Raw genomic sequence first — 16,195 nt, 5'->3', positions numbered from 1 at the left:
TTTGTGGGGGGGCTGTGGGGAAATGGGGGTCCGCTCCTCAGTTGTCGTTTTTAATTTTGTACTTTAATTTAATTTTGTTTTGTAAGAAGCTTCTCTGGGGAGGGTCGGGGGGCGGGGGGGGGTATGCATGAGAAAAGCCGTCATCCTTTTTTCGGTCGCGTTTATGGGGACAACAATGACAAAAAAAAAAAGAAAAAAGGAAAAAAAGGAAAAAAAAGAAAAAAAGGAAACCACACAGACACACACAAAATAAATGAGGAAGAGGAGCGATCCGTGCGCCATCGTGTTCTACCAACGGTCCATTGTAACGTCCAACGCCATTTGTCACTGTACGGTGAACAAAACGCGATGAATAAAATACATCCATGTATTGCTGCTGTCTGCTCCTTCCTTCCTCCCCCCCGCAACACCCCATGGCTCCGGGGGGGGCCCGCTGACCCACTTACACTGCGATGGCAGAGCCCTGGGCCCGGGACACCCCTTTCAGCCACTGTGTCACTTGCCTGCTGTGTGTCGCAGGCACCCCGTGCCTGATCACAAGTGTCACCTACCCTGCTCTGTGTGTCACCTCCCCTGGCGCAGGGGTGTCCCCAGACCGCAGGGGACAGCACGGCAGGGTCACATCTCCACCCCTCCCAGGCCTGGCACTGTGTCACAGCAGCACTGGGGGGGGTTTGGAATTAAACCCGCTGCAGTTTCATTTCCAGCACCCTGGCTGCAATCCGAAAGGGGGGAGGAGGGGGCACAAAGCATTGGGCAGCACACGGCCCCGCTGCCCCCCCTTCCCATACGGCTGGGATGGGGAGCTGGATTCCCACATCCAAAAAGAAAGGCACAGAGGTGACGCCGCGGGGTCACAGTTCGATGGCGCGGAGGAAGTCCTCATCCTCATCCTCTGCCACGGTGATAGGGGGTGGTGGGGCCGGGGGGGGCCGCCCCAGCTGCCTGCCCAGGGCCAGGTCGGAGGGGGTCAGGGGCTGCCCCTTGCACATGATGTAGACGAAGTAGTGGAAGGTGTCCCCGCAGGCGGCGTGCCGCAGGGACCAGCCAAAGGCCTCCTGTGCGTAGTGCGGGGCGCGGAAATGGGGCTGTGCGAAGGTGATGGAGAGGAAGCGGCCCCCCGGGCGCAGCACACGGCTCACCTGTGTGTGGGGGGAGAAAATGGTCAGTTTCATCAGTCCCAGCCCCCCCACAGACCCCTCTGTCCCCCTCACCCGCTGCCCCCCTCCCCCCCCAGGTGCGGTTGGAGTGGGGAAGGACTCGGCCCTTTAATCACCATTTTCTCCTGGCTGGAGCTAAGCCCCCGCTAATAGGATGGAAAAGAACATCAATTTTCTTGCTTGGCTTTATACAATGTCAAAAGGCTCTCGCGGCCGGCGCCCGCGTGCTCTGCATGCCAAGGAGTGCCGGGGTGGCTGCAGCAATGGGATCCCGGCACAGCACAGGGGCTCCATCCCAAAAATCCCCATAACGTTATTGGCCAAGGACCACCCCATGCTGGGACAGGCCCCCACCCAGTGCTGGGTGTAGGGACGGGAATGTCCCCAGGGGCGTCCCTAAGTCATCCCCCCCCCGTCACCACGCAGCGGTGATCCCGTTAGGGGGCTCCCTAAGAGGATTATGGGGCGGGGGCTGCTCGGCCCCCCCGGGACAGCGGCAGCATAATGGAGGTTTCCAGGTCAGAGGCAGCAATGGGATCGGTAAGGGGGGCCCAATGCAGCAAAGGGGTGGGAAAAGCAGTGGGTGCCCACCAGGGAGAGGGCTGAGCCCTCTGTGAGGACAGAGGGGACCAAAGGATGGTGCTGTGCCCGGCGGTGCTGGGGGAGGGCAGGGATTGAACGCAGGATTAAAAAATAGGGAAAAAAAAAAAAAAGAAGAAAAAAAAAAGCCCTAAATCCCTACTGCTTGGCCCAGTGACAAGGACAGGCAGGGATGGGATGCCAGGGTTGGGCTCGTTGCTGGCAGTGTGCAGGGTGCCCCACTCAGCTGGAATGCTATGGGGCACGAGGAGATGGGGGGCAGCCCCAGCCATGTGGGGGCCGTGGTTCTGATGTCAGCCCCTGGGGAGGAGGGCCGGGGGCTGCCGGCACCCCACTGCCCCCCCTGCTGCACCGAGGCAGCTCCATTCTGCTGCCAATTAATGGGGGCCCCGAGGCATCACCCGTCCCCGTGGCAACGCCACAGCCCTGTCGATGCTGACGGGGGTTTCCATGGCAACACTGAAGTGGGGACTGCAGGACAGGGACCCCGCTAAGGAGATCGAAGCTGAGCTGGTATGGAGGTGGTAGATGGGCTGTCACTGCCCCACTGCTGTCACCTCGCCTGGGGCTGGCAAGGCCACACTGCCCCCTGTATACCCATAGCTGTGGGAATGAGGCTCAACATGTGTGACACTTCTAGGGATTTGGGCTACGAGAGTCTGGGGGAGGCACCAAAAGGGGTCGGGGGAGTATCTCCCCGTGCTCCTCCAGCCCCATCACTTATCACTTAGGGACCTGGGGGAGGGGGACACTGCCCCAACCCTGCCATACCTCTGCCAGCACCCGGCGCATCGCAGCAGCACCGCGGGAGGACACATGCCAGGGGTCAGCCTCCTCTACCAGCAGCACGTCCAGCGTGCCCTTCTCCAGCACCACGTCGAAGGAAGCGTCAGGGAAGGTCAGGGAGCGCATGTCCATGACGGCCCAGCACAGGTGGGGGCAGTGGGCATAGCGGGAGCGCATGGCCTCCACGCAGGCGGGCGAGAAGTCGATGCTGGTGACGTTGGGGTAGCCCAGCTCGTGCAGCTCGTAGCTCAGGGCACTGGTCCCACAGCCTGTGCCGGGATGGGGATGCTTAGTGGGGGGTTTTTCCCAATAGGACTCCCAGGCAGGGCCTTGCCTTGCACCACCAGTTCCAATGGGATTCCAATAGGACAATCCCAAGATCCTGAGCTCCCAACTCCAATGGAAGCATAATGGGAACCCCAAATCCTTGTGCTCCCCAACCCTACCCATACTCCCCAGGACCCAAGTGCTGTGGCTGGGGACTGACTCAGTGTGACCTCCAGGTGGAACCCCCCCTTGTGTCCCTCAGTCCAATAGGACTAAGTCCAATCGGACCCCCAACAGGCCAATAGGACCCCCAAGCAAGGTCCTGCCTTGTGCCCTCTGGAACCCTAGTGACACTCCAGTGAGAACCCCAAGATGCCGTATCCCATAATCCTGCCACCATGCCCATGCCCCCCCCAACCCTGTCCACATCCTCTGTGACCTGAGCAGTGATGTGCTGGGGATGCTCAGCAGGGGTTGTCCCCAGTAACACCCAAAAGAGTGTATGCCACCCGATCCTGCCCATATCCCCCAACCCTGCCAATGCACCCCGGGACCCAAGTGCTGTCTCAGGAACATTCAGCTGAGGATAATCTCAATGGGACCCCTAAGTGGGGCCCAGCCTTGTGCCCCCTGGACTCTGCCCACATCCCCAGGGACCCCAGTAGAAATGCCCTGGGGATACCCAGCCAGGGGCTGATCCTAATAAGACTACCAAGACCTTGTGCCCCCCACAGCAATGGAGTCCCCAAGGTCTTGTGCCCTCACCCCAATAAGACCCCGATAACCTCGCATCCCCCAACCCAGTCCGTGCCATCCATGAGCCGAGCAGTGGCCTGGGGGCGCTCATCAGGGAGGTGACAACGAGACCCCCAAGCGGGCTCCTGCCGAATCTCTCCCGGACCCCAGCGGGTGACAGCGCGGTGCCGAGCCGGGCACGGCGGGGCACAGCTCAGCCCCGGGGGTCGCTGTCCACAACCGCTGAGCCGCTAAGGGGATCGGCGATGACACCGCCTGACGACACCTGCCCGGCTCAGCTCAGCCCGCTAAGCCGCGCGGCTCAGGTGGATTAGTGCGCACTGACACCGCCCCGCCGCCCCCCCCCGCCACATCCCGCACCGCTACACCCGCACCCCCTGAGCCCCGGGGCCACCTCCCACCCCTGACACCGCGCCCGTACCGAGCACGAGGATGCGGTCGTCGGAACGCAGCTCGGGCTCCAGCAACGCGCGGAACCGCTCGAAGCCTCCCAACCACTCCTGTGGCTCAGCGCCCGCCCGGCGGTACCGCTCCTCCCAGAAGCGGCGCTGCGCGTAGCACCGATTGGCGGCAGCGGGCGGGGGGCGCCGCTCCATGGCGACGGCGGCGAACACGTGCAGCTTCCGGTGTGCATATGCTAAGGGCTTCCGGCTGGGAGCGCCGCGCTGCCTACGGATTTCCGGTCTCATCTCTAAGGACTTCCTGTTCTGCCGCTCAGGGCTTCCGGCTGGAAACGCGCCCTCAGCAGTAAAGAGTTCCGTCCGGGGAGGCGGCATGGCGGTGAGGTTGCGCCGGGTCTGTCGGGAGGTGCTGCTGGAGCCCCGCTACACGCCGCTGGTGGCCGCCTGCCTGTGCCTGGCGGAGGGCGGCGTCAACCTGTGGGTGATCCGCAGGGTGCCCTGTGAGTAGCGGGCGGTACGGGGCGGGGTACGGGGAGCCCCGAGCCGCCCTCCTCAGCCGCCCACCCGCCCCGCAGACACCGAGATCGACTGGCAGGCGTACATGCAGGAGGTGGGGGGCTTCGCCAACGGCACCCGCGACTACACGCAGCTGCGGGGCGACACCGGGCCGCTGGTGTGAGTATGGGGCCTGTGGGGTGGGCGGTGTGGGGCGGGATGGGGAGCAACGCGGCCCGCCCGGTGTGTGCCCGCAGTTACCCCGCCGGCTTTGTGTACCTCTTCCTGGGGCTGTACTACGCCACGGGCCGCGGGGCCGACATCCGCCTGGCGCAGCACATCTTCGCCGGGCTCTACCTGCTCAACCTGCTGCTCGTCTTCCGCATCTACTGCCGCACCTGCAAGGTAGGGGTACCGCGCCGAGCGGCCCCGTGTGCCGCCCCGTGTGTGCTGGGCCCCGCCACTGAGCCTCTGTCCCGCCAGGTCCCCCCATACGTCTTCTTCTTCATGTGCTGCGCCTCCTACCGCATCCACTCCATCTTTGTCTTGCGGCTCTTCAACGACCCTGTGGCCATGGCCATCCTCTTCCTCGCTATCAACTTCTTTCTGGAGGACCGCTGGTCCTGGGGCTGCCTGCTGTTCAGGTGTGGGGCCGCCGGGGCTGGCCTCAGCGTGAGGCTTTCCCCGTGTAGGCTGTGCTGTAACCCCACTTCCCACCTAGCCTGGCCGTGTCAGTGAAGATGAATATCCTCCTCTTCGCACCCGGGCTGCTCTTTCTCCTCCTACAGCGCTTCGGACTCTTGGGCTGCATCCCCAAGCTCTGCATCTGTGCCGGGCTCCAGGTTGGTCCCTGCCACTCGCCATTGCCTGCTGTCACCTGAGCATCCTGTAGACCCCTGGGTGGGTGTGCTGCAGCTCCAGCACCTGTATTGGCCCTGTATAGCTAACAACAGACTCCCAGGGCTCCCAACTTTGGCTGTCCACAATATACATCTCAGCATGGAGTGGGGGTGATGGACCCCAATTATTGGCTGCTGTATCTTGCAGGTGGCCCTAGGGCTGCCCTTCCTGCTGGAGAATCCCTTGGGGTACCTGACACGCTCCTTCGACCTGGGCCGTCAGTTCCAGTTCAAGTGGACAGTGAATTGGCGCTTCCTCCCAGAGGAGGTGTTCCAGCACCGGGCTTTCCATGCCGGGCTGCTCCTGACCCACCTGGCTGGCTTGGCGCTCTTTGCACTGCACCGATGGCACAGGTGAGACCTGGTTGTCCCCATAGGGACTGGTCCCCCATCAGCCATACCCTGTCACCGCCATGGTTGTGGCTCATGGGGGGAAATTAGGGTGGGAAAGGCTTTGAGAAGCTGAGACTGATGTTTGTGCTTTCCACAGGTCCAAAGAAAGCATCCTATCTCTGCTGAAGGATCCAGCCGAGAGGAAGCATCCGTCCCCTCCCATGAGTGTCAACAATATCCTTTGGCAGGGTGCGGGGCAAGGAGAGTGGAAAGGGCAGGGCAAGCACTGGAAGGCTGCTCCTGGGGAGCCACAGGGGGGTTGCACTTCCAGTTTCTTGGGTTTGTTACCTCAATGTCTGCTCACAGATCATCTTCATCCTCTTCTCCTCCAACTTTCTGGGCATTTGCTGCAGCCGCTCCCTGCACTACCAGTTCTACGTCTGGTACTTCCACACACTGCCCTACCTGCTGTGGTGCACCCCGACCTCCAAGCTCACTCATATGCCCAAGTATGTGCTGGTAGGGCCCGGTGTTATGTGGCTGCTGAGGTTTTGAGGAGGCTGTTGTGCCCCCATACTAACCCCTGGCTCCCCCCACAGGGTGCTGTTGCTGGGCGTGATCGAGCTCTGCTGGAATACCTACCCTTCCACTGTCTGCAGCTCCCTCTCCCTGCACATCTGTCACGGACTTGTCCTGCTCCAGCTGTGGTACGGCACAGCCCTGCCACCAGCCCCAAAGCTCCCCCAGCCCAGCAAGAAGTCCGATCCCCTCTCCAGGAAGGCACAGTGAGAGCGCTGGCTGGACAGTGGGAAGGGACTCCAGGTCTGCTCCTCTGCTTGTTCTTCTGCCTGCCTTGCTTCCAGGTTGCCCCTGGCCACCTGAGGAGGGCCACAAGCCCTGGAACTACAAAGGGGGCAATGTGGAAGCCCATGCTGGGCAGGACTTCTCCAATAAAGGGGCTTTGGGGGCCCTTCCCTGGCCGCAATGCATTTGTGCTGTGACAATGCCCAGAGTGCACTCCTTTTGGGGAGTGGTGCCTGGGGCCAACGTGTGGAACAAGGTTAAGTTAGAGCATCTGCAAAACTCTTTGTTGCAAGGCTTGAGTGGCTTTGATGCCCGTCCTGCAGCCTGGCTGTTTCCTGACCTCTTATCTGCTCCCTCCCCCCAGGGAAAGCGTTGATGCTCTCCAGGTCTCTGGGCTGAAGGGAAGTACACAGGCAGCACGGAGCCAGGCACCTTTATTAATGGCCCCGGCGGCCATTAATACGGCGGCCATCACACGTTGTTGGGGTTGTAGCACAGCATGTTCAGTGTGATGTTCTCATCCCAGTGCCGCAGCAGCAGGAACAAGTGCCGGGCCGCCCCTTTGAGGCAGCTCACATCCAGGCCCTCGGGCAGCTGCTGTGCCTGCAGCCATGCATCTGCCTTGGCTGCCACCAGCTCCCACTCATCGAAGAAGCTGGCACAGCGGTGCTCCAGCCACGCCAGAGCCACCGCCGTGGCCCAGCTGGCACTCTCCAGGTCCTCCAGCCCCACATCCTGCCAGCCTGCTTCCGATGGGGCGGCCGAATGGGGGCGGTGTCAGACTCGGAGCCATGCCCGCTGTCTGCCTGCGCCCACACGGCTGCACTAGGCACCTCAGAGCAAGTGCTGTGGGACTGGGGTGAGCCAGGCTCCGGGGCTGCAACTGGCTCCTCGCCCTCGGTGCACGGCCCTACCCTGGGGCTGCTCTTGGCCACGGGGGATGTGGGGCTGAGGCTGGCACGGTGGGAGGCATAGGGTGAGGCACGGCGCAGGCGGTCTAGGGGGATCTGCACCACTTCAGAGAAGGTCTCGGTGAGCTGGAACAGCCCCCGTGCTTGCTGTAACTGCACCTGCAAGGGGGTGAGGAGACTGCGAGGAGAGCGAGCAGGGACCCAGACTGTCTGCGGTCCCAATACTTGGCACTGCAGGAGGGGACCTGGGCTGCAGGGGCTGCCCAGTGCTGTGGATGCAGCAGTGCTCCTCGGAGCCACTGGAGATGCATCCTCTGCAGCTGCAGCTGGTGATACCGAGCACAGCCTGGAAGGGTCCTTACCAGCGGGAGGTAGTCGTGGCTGGCGGCCGTGCCAGAGCTCTCGCTCTCGGGGCTGAGGCACTGTGGTCGCAGTGTTAGGCCGGGCCCCCTGCGCCGGGTCAGGCTGAACCTGCAAACAGTGAATGAACAGGGCAAGGTGCCACCTGTCCCTTAATGAGGGGCAGCGGGACCCCTGCACACTCCTGCAGAGATGGAGCTGGACCACTCACCCTCCCGTCCCACCCACACCTGCAGCACTCAAGAGGTGACACTGCCCAAGTCCTCCCACTGAGGTGCTTCATTCCCCCACCTCAGAACCCATGGAGGGCAGCCCCACCTGGAGCCAGCAATGCTCTCTGTGGATTTCCGGGAGGCCATGGAGGAGCTGGAGGGGCTGGTTGGAAGCCCTGCAATGGGAGAAGCAGGCAGTGCAGAGGGGTCACGGTGTGCACGGGGGTGGGTTCATCCCCAGGGCCGTGTCCATACCGTGAGACCCATTCTGCTTTTCCCAGCCAGAGGTGGCAGAGGAGGCACTGACCGGAGACCCAGGGACCTCATCCCTGTCTGCAGAACAGCAAAGCACTGAGGTCACTGAGGCCTGGGGACCTGCACAGCCCAGTCCTCATGACACATTGCTGCTGACCCCATGCCCAGCGCGGAGCAGAGATCAATTCCTCCTGCAGCCTCATTAACACCAACTTGGGCTGGGCACCTGCAGTTCGGGGGACACCCCGCTACGCCCAGGGTCATCAAAGTCCCTGAGGGCTTGGGGCGGGATGTAAGGGGTTGGGTCCATACCTGCACCAATGAGGGCCTCCCGCTCCTCTGTATCCCGTTGCCGGCGATGCTGGCTCCCCGCTATGCCTGTGCTGCGTGTGGCTGCAAGGCACCAATGCCAGCTTGGCACATGCCATGCTCAATTTCCCATCCCCATCCTGTCCCCCCAGCCCTACCTGTGCTCCACACCTGTGGGGCCGCAGGCAGCACCACCCGTGTGGCCCCATCCACAGGCACCACACGCGTATAGAGGGAAGGCACGTTGCAGGCTTTGCTGGTTTGCATGGCTTTCAGGCGGAAGCGGCGGGCGAAACCTGCACAGAGCGAGGTGTCAGCAAGCGGTGATGGCAATGGTGACCAGGACAGGGACCAGCACTCACCTTGCTCCAGCTCAGCTTCACGCTGTGCCGCCTTTTCGCTGTCCTGGATGACGGAGCGTGCTGCCAAGCCATGCAGTGGTTTCTCCCCTGCTGCGGCCGCCCGCCGTGAGGGCTCTCCACTGCTCACCCCGTCCCGTGGCTGCAGCAGGGCCTCCAGTGAGGCCGTCACCTCCCAGGACACAGGCTGGCCTGCGAGCAATCCGTGGATCACCACGTGGCAGCGTAGGGGCAGGCAGGGATCACCCTGGCCGGGCTCCTTCGCCTCGGGCACCACTGCACTGAAGAGGTAAGAGGGCTCCACCAGCATGTCCCAGTCCAGGTGGGTCGGTGACAGGAGGTTATCTGCGTGGCCCAGGATGCGGGGTCAGCGCGGTGACTCCATGTGACACTGGGATGACCGTTATTCCCAGGGCCAGCACTCACTTGACTCCCCAACGCTGCGCTGCAGCTGCGGTGTCCTGGGACCCAGCTGGTCCAGCTGCCCCTCCACAGACTGGTTCCTCTTCTGGGACACCTTTTCCAGGGCACGACAGAGCCGGCGTGCATCCAGCTCCCCGTGTGGTGAGGAGAAGCTGCGGCCAGCCAGGGCAGCTCGTGCCAGCACCTTCTGTCGCCGTGCCAGCTCCTCGCTGCTCAGTGACACCGGCACCTGTGGGGAGCTCACGGCGAGCCCGGGGCTCAGCGGCACGGAGTGCAGGTGGAGCTGTGCCAACACTCAACAGAGCCCCCGCAGTCCTATCTGGCGCCCTGCCCTGCTGCAGTGTGAGCTGGCACCCAAAATCCATCACCTCCCTCACAGCTGTGCTCATACAGTGCTTAATGCACATGGGAAGGAATGACAGCACCGAGACATGAGTTTGCAAACATCTGTCTAGGGCTGACGCGGAGACAGGAGGGATGCCCCATCCTCGGAGACACCCAAGGTCAGGCTGGATGGGGCTCTGAGCACCTGAAGGAGCTTAGGTGTTCCTGTTCAGTGCGGGGACCAGATGGTCTTTAAGGGGCCCTTCCAACTCAAACGGTTCTATGACTCTATGTGTTTTTGGTGATGTTTGCATTTGTGGGGGCCGAGCTCAGCTGCTCCAGACAGGTGGGTGCTGAAAACCCCACACTGGGACACGGCTGCAGCACCCACAGCCAGCAGCCGGAGCGCAGGGATGGTTTACACTGGGGAAATCAATTACGCTTGACATTTCAGCTGCAAAGGCCACCAGCTGTGTGTGCTATTGTGCAGCGGGTTACCTAATGCGTCGGGAGGGAGCAACAGGCGATGCTGGGCTGGGTGACAGCTGGCCTCACCTGGCCTCGGGGATACGGCACTGTGCTTAGCAGGGAGCAGCCTCCCCTGGCACAGCGACCAGGCTGGATCCAAACCCAGACACGAAGCAGCAGGGACAAATCCATTGCTAACAGAGCATCCTGCGGCTTTGGCAGAGGGCTGCGGCAGCCGGGCAGGAGCCAGACCACCCCCTCCCTGCCTTGGCAGGTTCACTGCCTGACGGCCGCATGGTTGTTTCCACTTCATTTCTGAAGCATCAGTGAGGACGTGAGATGGCTGAGGCTTTCCTTAGCCACACCGTTGCCTACTGGCCTAGGGGTACTGGCACCTGGGGGATACTGGCTCTTTGGTGCCCAGCTCTCTGGTTCCAACAAGACAAACCCATCTGAGGAGCTTGCTGGCAACACCCAGAGCTGACCCTGGCTAAATGCAGGCCATGGCCCTCCAGCTTCCAACCTGACATCCCCATATCCAGGCTCAGTGGTGTGACAAGGCCCCAGCCAGGTGGGGAGAAGCCCTGGTGCGTTCCTTACCTTGATGGCAGCAGGAGCTGAGGGCAGCGGGGCAGATTTGGTGGAGGACTCACAGAGGGACAGGCTCTTCTGGCCTTGCTGAGAGGTGGTGTCGGGGGCTGCAGAGCCGCTGTCAGGAGCCACATCACGGGAACTAGTGGACTCACTGCTGGTGGAGCTGCGGGACAGCAGCCCTTGGCTGCGTTCCGTGCTGACCGAGCAGTGCGTCAGGACGTACTGCTCCTGGATGTAGGAGGGCTGGTAAATACGCTTCCAGATGTCTCCCCCCGAAGTGAGGTCAGCACCTGCAGGGTGAGCACACAGCTGTCAGCTTACAGCCCCTGTGCCAGCTCTCAGCTCCTCTCCATGCCCATTCTACTCACTGCGCTCTGACTCCTCTGTGCCAATGGCTGAGATCTCCACGGAGGTATCTCTGGAGCTTCGGGACAGCCGTGTGCCCCCCGGGGTGGGCACCTCCTCCTGCAATGGGACAGCTGAGCCCCGGCGAGCTGCATCCCAGCCCTGCAGAGAGAGTGTCAGCCCCTGTGGCAGCACCGGAGGGGACCGCAAGTTGGTCATGAGGATCCACAATGGCAGTATTCTCCCGGCCTCACCGCTGGGCGCTGATCTCGGAACCGGGCGATGCTGTACAGGGTGCAGTAGCTGATGAGCCGGTCCCCAGGATAGAGCGCTGCGATCTCGGTGGGGGAGAGCAGAGCCTCGGTGCTGTCAGGCACGTACCAGTCGATGGTGATGTCGCTGACGGCCGGCTCCATCGCCTTCTTCAGGGCCTTGATGAGCTGGGGCAGGGACACGAGCTGGTGTCCAGCCCCACCTTAACCCACGTGCCCCCCACCCCACCGTTACCTTAGGCTGCAGCCTCTCAGCCAGGTCCAGGAACTCGGCGTGGCCGCGGCTCAGCTTAGCTATGGCTGTCAGCAGCCGCCTGCATGCCCGCGGGCCCATCCCAAAGCTAAAGCACCTGCAGGAGGGACCCATGCACTAAAACACCTCTGATTTCAGGGACAAGCCTCTGGATTCCATGCCTGACGTCATACCTGACGGTGCTGGCCTGCCTGCGCACCAGCTGCAGGATGCGGCCCATGTCACCCACTGCCGCCGCCGCGGTGAACAGGAAGAGCTGCCGGGGGTACCCATGGTGCAGGGGCTGTGCCAGCGCCCAACTCAGCGCTGCCAGGAGGTCAGGGCTGCCCGCGGCCACCGCAGCTCACCCAGGTGGCAGCAGGCCCGCTGCAGCGTCTCCTGCCCGTCAGGACAGCCGGCTCGTGGGGACGGCACCAGGTGGCCATCCGCAGCAGGGTCGGGCGGGGAGGATGGAGGGGGACAGAGGGTCCCCCACAGCACTCACATTGCTGCAGAGGCGGCTTGAGGGGAAGAGCGGCTGCAGGTCGGTACCGAAGGTTGCCACGTTGAGCAGAGTTCTTGGGGGGAGGCTCTTCAGGGCCACCACCAGCGCTTCCTGGGGATGGGGACAGCCATCAGGACTCACAGCTCGGTGCGGGGCCCCTGTGCTCACCGCCCTGCCTCACCTTGAGCCTGTCGACATCAGGGTCGCTCACGGCTCCACTGCGATCTATGAGGAAGAGGACCTCACGGGTGACACTATGCAGGGCCCCTGGGGTGGCCTCCACCTCCGGGCAGAAGTTGAGCATCAGCACGGGGTTGTGGAAGATGTCCTTGTGGAAACGCTTCTGCACAAAAGCCACCTGCAAGGGGTGGGAGGCTTCCTCGCATCCCTTGGCCTCACAATCAACCCACGCCAGGGCCTTCCTCACCACCTCCACCATCACCACCCTCTTCTTCCTCCCAGCCACAGCCATGCCTGCTCACCTGTCTCTCCCCACTGCCATCCCTCCTGGCTATCCGCACGTAGTCCCGGCGGCTCCGGATGTGTGCCTCATACTCGGGGTACGTCATGGTGCCTTCCTCCATCACCAGGTGGGGCTGGTGGGGCTCTGCAAAAGTGTTCACATTTGCCCCTTGCTTTGGGGGCAAGCCCACCCACCCCTGGACCCGCTGCACCTGCAGCCCTTACCACAGGGGTAGAGGATGATCTCCACATTCCTGTCATAGTGGTGACGTTCGGCCAGGGTGACACAGGTGGTGGTGGCAGAGCTGGCCCACGGGTCGGCATCGGCACGCAGCTCATGGGTTGGGCTCTCCAGGCCTGGAGGGGGCACAGACCCACTTGGATCTGGTCTCGAGGAAGCCACCAGCCAGCGCTGATGGGATTCGTGCTGATGGCAGCCAGCAGCACCCTGGCTGCCCGATGTGCCCCTGCAGCCTCCATCCATCACACCCCCTCTGAGGATGCAGGCTGCTGACTCAGAGCCCGGTGGCACTGCTCAAACAGTGGTAATGCCACATGCAGAGCAATTCTGAGAGCTCCCAGCCCTACCTGCCAGCAGGCACGGGCCCTTCACCAGCAGCTCAAAAGCAAACTCGTAAGGAAAGGGGTTGTACGGCTGTCCCCTGAAGACATCTATGCTCTCCACAGGTGCTGCGGGCGCAGGCTGGCTCCTTGCCCCAGGTCCCCCGAAACAGCTGGTGGGGCTGCAAGGGGAATGGGGTGAGGGCAGCTATCACACCTCCCCTGCACACCCAGCATCTCCCCCCAACCCTAGGATGGCAGAGACTCAGAAAGCCGTGAAAATCACCATAGGGCCAACCTGTCGTCACACAAGCTTCCCGGCTCGCTCTCACACTCGGGGGCGGCGGTGACACGTGGCACAAGGACGGGGGGCAGGACGAGGCGCAGGGCCCCCCCCGGCAGCGTGGGCAGCTCCTGCACTGTGTTTAGGGTCACGGCCAGGCTCTCCGCCGGCCCCACTGAGCCTGTGATGATGACGAAGGTGGAACGCTCGGTGTCCTCATCCAGGACGAGGTGACCTGGGCGAGGGGAGGGACCACGTGGGCATCAGTAATTGAACTAATTACTCACCAAGGGGACAACAGAGGGGAGCACAAAGGGACGGGAAAGCTGGACAGATAGGAAGGGGATGGGGCTGAAATGGCAGAAAGCTGGGGAGTCATTAGGGAAAGCAGAAATAAGGAAGAGGAGCATCCCTCCAGCTCTCCCAGAGTAGCAAAGGGATCTCATCAGCCCCTCGTGCCCCCGTGCTTTGCCCCACGCACTCACCGCTGGCACAGCGGCGCGGCCGCCCTGGGCTGCTGCCGCACTGCAGGCAGCAATCCTGTGCCCGGTGCCGGCTCTGCACCTGGAAGGTGACCCGCCGGCTGCCCACCACTGCCTCAAAGCCAGCCATCAGCTCTGACTCCTCCAGCGGGTAAATGAAGACGCCTGCAGGTGGGAGAGAGCCCAGAGGCAGAGTCCAGTGTGGCAATGGGGTTGGAACGGGATACCCCAGCATGGTGTCTATAGGGTCCCTGCACCCCAATAATCGTCCTTACCTTCCACGGGCTCTTCACGTGGGTTGGTGTACAGGAGCTGGGCAGTGATGCTCAGCACGTACCCGTTGGCGCATGCCTTCACCCTGGAGCTCTTCAGGGGCAGAGCCTCCCAGGAGGAAAGCACGTACAGACCTGGCATGGTCCCTTGGTCCCTCGGCACGGCTGCGAGATGAGGCGCTGGGAGGCGGTCTGTAGAGAAGGGGCTCATGCACACCAACAGAGGGACAGACCTGAACCCAAATCTCTGCTCTGGAGCCAAACCTCAGCCCTGTAGAGCCACGAGAGCCCATGCGGCCAGAAGCAGAGGGCCACACATCCCCGTCTCCTGGCCACACAAAGCAGCGCGGCAGCTCCAGGGCCTCTGCAGCCCATCGCCTGTGCTGGTGGGGAGAGGAGCATCTGCCACTCCTATCTCCATCCACCCACAGAGGTTACCAGGGTAATTTGCTTGGGGAAAAAAAAAAAGATGCACAAGAAGCCCACGGCGTAACTAGGGCACAACACAGTGCGGTGTTTGCTGGGGGTTTAATAATTAACAACAAGGTCAGTGCTGCACTGATGAGAGGCACAGAGGGGAGGGGGCAGCAGAGGGATGCACGCATATGGCTATCCCTAACCCTATAACTGACCCTAACCCTATTCTAACCCTAAGACTAATCCTAACTCTAACCTTAAGCCTGACCACATCCTAACGCTAAACTTAACCCTAACCCCAACACAAACCCTTACTGTAGCCCTAACCCTAACAGTAACCCCATTCGAACCCCAACATGGGAAGAGGGGAGCACCCACTATGGATCAGCAGTGGGAGCAGCACTCAGACAGGGACAGCCCCAGCCCCACTGCCTGGAGCCATCAGGGATGGGGTCACCCCAAAGCCCTCCCATCAGTTCCCAAGGCTCAGCGCTCAGCAACGTGCCTGCTATTTGCCTTGCCACACAGCCTTGTTTACTGGGGCTGCCAGCAGAAGCTGTTCCAGCTGCTTTTTATCACTTCTCTTTGCATTTACACTCGCAGGGTAAACAGGGCCCATCTGGCCCGATGTGCTGCTCTAAGCCCCGAGGTGATGAATAAAAGCAGAGCTGCTCCTCACCCTGACCTCAGCCCCTGGAGCAGTAAATGGTGCCCAGTGCAGAATCACTACCAGGACCCCTCCCCACCTCCAGCACTTTGCAGCCCCCTCCTCACCCTCGTTGCTATGAGCAGCTGTAAAGTTGTCGGAACTGCACCTGGGAGAGCTCAGTCTGGGCATGGGAAATGGCAGCCCCACAGAGATGATGCCCCATCACAGCCCCAAACCGAGCACACTGCGGGGTCCCCACTGCAGCTGGCTCAGCTCAGAGCTCCCTCCAGCTCTGCCTCACACTCCCTCCCACCAAACCCGTAGAAAACCACAGCCCCATGCCAGGGAACTTCCCCTCAGTGCAACCCCAAAAATAAAAGCATCCCAACCCCACGGATCTCCCAGCATGGGAACAATCCTAGCAAGCAGCTCTAACAAAGGGTCCCACCGGTGGCAAGCAGGCATTTATGGTACAGCCCAAGCACTGATGCCCTGAGGCAGTTCCCAGCAGTGCAGGTCCCGCTGGGGCGGTGATCTCAGCACTTGCACGGCCCCCACTGCCTCACCTCACAATCACACAAACCTTGGGCATCCCAAACCCCACATCGTGCCCCGGGCCTTACCTGGAGGACGATGACACAGGGATTGGGGGCTCAGCACCCCAAGAGCCGCACCAAGCTTCTGACCGGAGCGATTCCCTCTGCTCTGGTCGGGGTCTGCGCTCACCGACGCCACCGCCCCTCCCGCTGCAGGCTGCCGCTCTGGCACCGGCTCCTCACCGCCGCTCCATCCCCGTGCCAGCGGCACAAGCTCCAAGCCCTGCCTCGTTAAAGGGACACGGCCCCTGCTACGGCAGCCCCAGGGCGGAGGTCAGGCTGCGGTGAGGCCGAGCATCCGCCCCAAACCCACCCACCGTGGGACCCACAGCAGCCCGGCGTACGGGGAAAGCCCTGAAGAAGAGCAGGAGAAAGCAGGGGGTCGGGGGGAGCCGAGCCTTCG

General features: G+C 62.2%; 3 protein-coding genes across 3 annotated transcripts; 1 reads left to right on the top strand and 2 right to left on the bottom strand.

The window, feature by feature from the left end:
* Positions 1–250: 250 nt before the first annotated feature.
* EEF1AKMT4 (EEF1A lysine methyltransferase 4) lies at positions 251–4,281 on the bottom strand. The gene is made up of 3 exons (XM_019619093.2): positions 3,991–4,281; positions 2,532–2,815; positions 251–1,142 (listed from the first exon to the last, which is right to left on the bottom strand). The coding sequence occupies exons 1-3, from the start codon at positions 4,256–4,258 to the stop codon at positions 855–857; spliced, it is 840 nt and encodes a 279-aa protein (XP_019474638.2). The 5' UTR covers positions 4,259–4,281; the 3' UTR covers positions 251–854.
* Positions 2,609–6,686, top strand: ALG3 (ALG3 alpha-1,3- mannosyltransferase). The gene is made up of 10 exons (XM_010716821.3): positions 2,609–2,693; positions 4,288–4,470; positions 4,546–4,645; positions 4,723–4,870; positions 4,949–5,109; positions 5,187–5,307; positions 5,513–5,718; positions 5,855–5,931; positions 6,062–6,206; positions 6,297–6,686. The coding sequence occupies exons 2-10, from the start codon at positions 4,344–4,346 to the stop codon at positions 6,484–6,486; spliced, it is 1,275 nt and encodes a 424-aa protein (XP_010715123.2). The 5' UTR covers positions 2,609–2,693; positions 4,288–4,343; the 3' UTR covers positions 6,487–6,686.
* Positions 6,687–6,898: 212 nt separating this feature from the next.
* Positions 6,899–16,064, bottom strand: VWA5B2 (von Willebrand factor A domain containing 5B2). Its single transcript, XM_019619092.2, is given in 24 exon segments — positions 6,899–7,274; positions 7,277–7,571; positions 7,775–7,883; positions 8,091–8,160; positions 8,240–8,317; positions 8,552–8,632; positions 8,707–8,844; positions 8,911–9,252; positions 9,334–9,559; positions 10,723–11,006; positions 11,085–11,223; positions 11,316–11,501; positions 11,569–11,683; positions 11,760–11,922; positions 11,925–11,964; positions 12,071–12,181; positions 12,252–12,428; positions 12,553–12,677; positions 12,758–12,889; positions 13,121–13,275; positions 13,380–13,611; positions 13,862–14,023; positions 14,134–14,322; positions 15,820–16,064. Coding segments are annotated over 23 exon segments (3,801 nt in total). The 5' UTR covers positions 14,273–14,322; positions 15,820–16,064; the 3' UTR covers positions 6,899–6,972.
* Between the last annotated feature and the right edge of the window lie 131 nt (positions 16,065–16,195).

Source organism: Meleagris gallopavo, chromosome 11 (genome assembly GCF_000146605.3).
Source record: "Meleagris gallopavo isolate NT-WF06-2002-E0010 breed Aviagen turkey brand Nicholas breeding stock chromosome 11, Turkey_5.1, whole genome shotgun sequence".
In the NCBI taxonomy this organism is placed as follows: Eukaryota; Metazoa; Chordata; class Aves; order Galliformes; family Phasianidae; genus Meleagris; species Meleagris gallopavo.
This window is presented reverse-complemented; position numbering and strand designations above follow the sequence as displayed.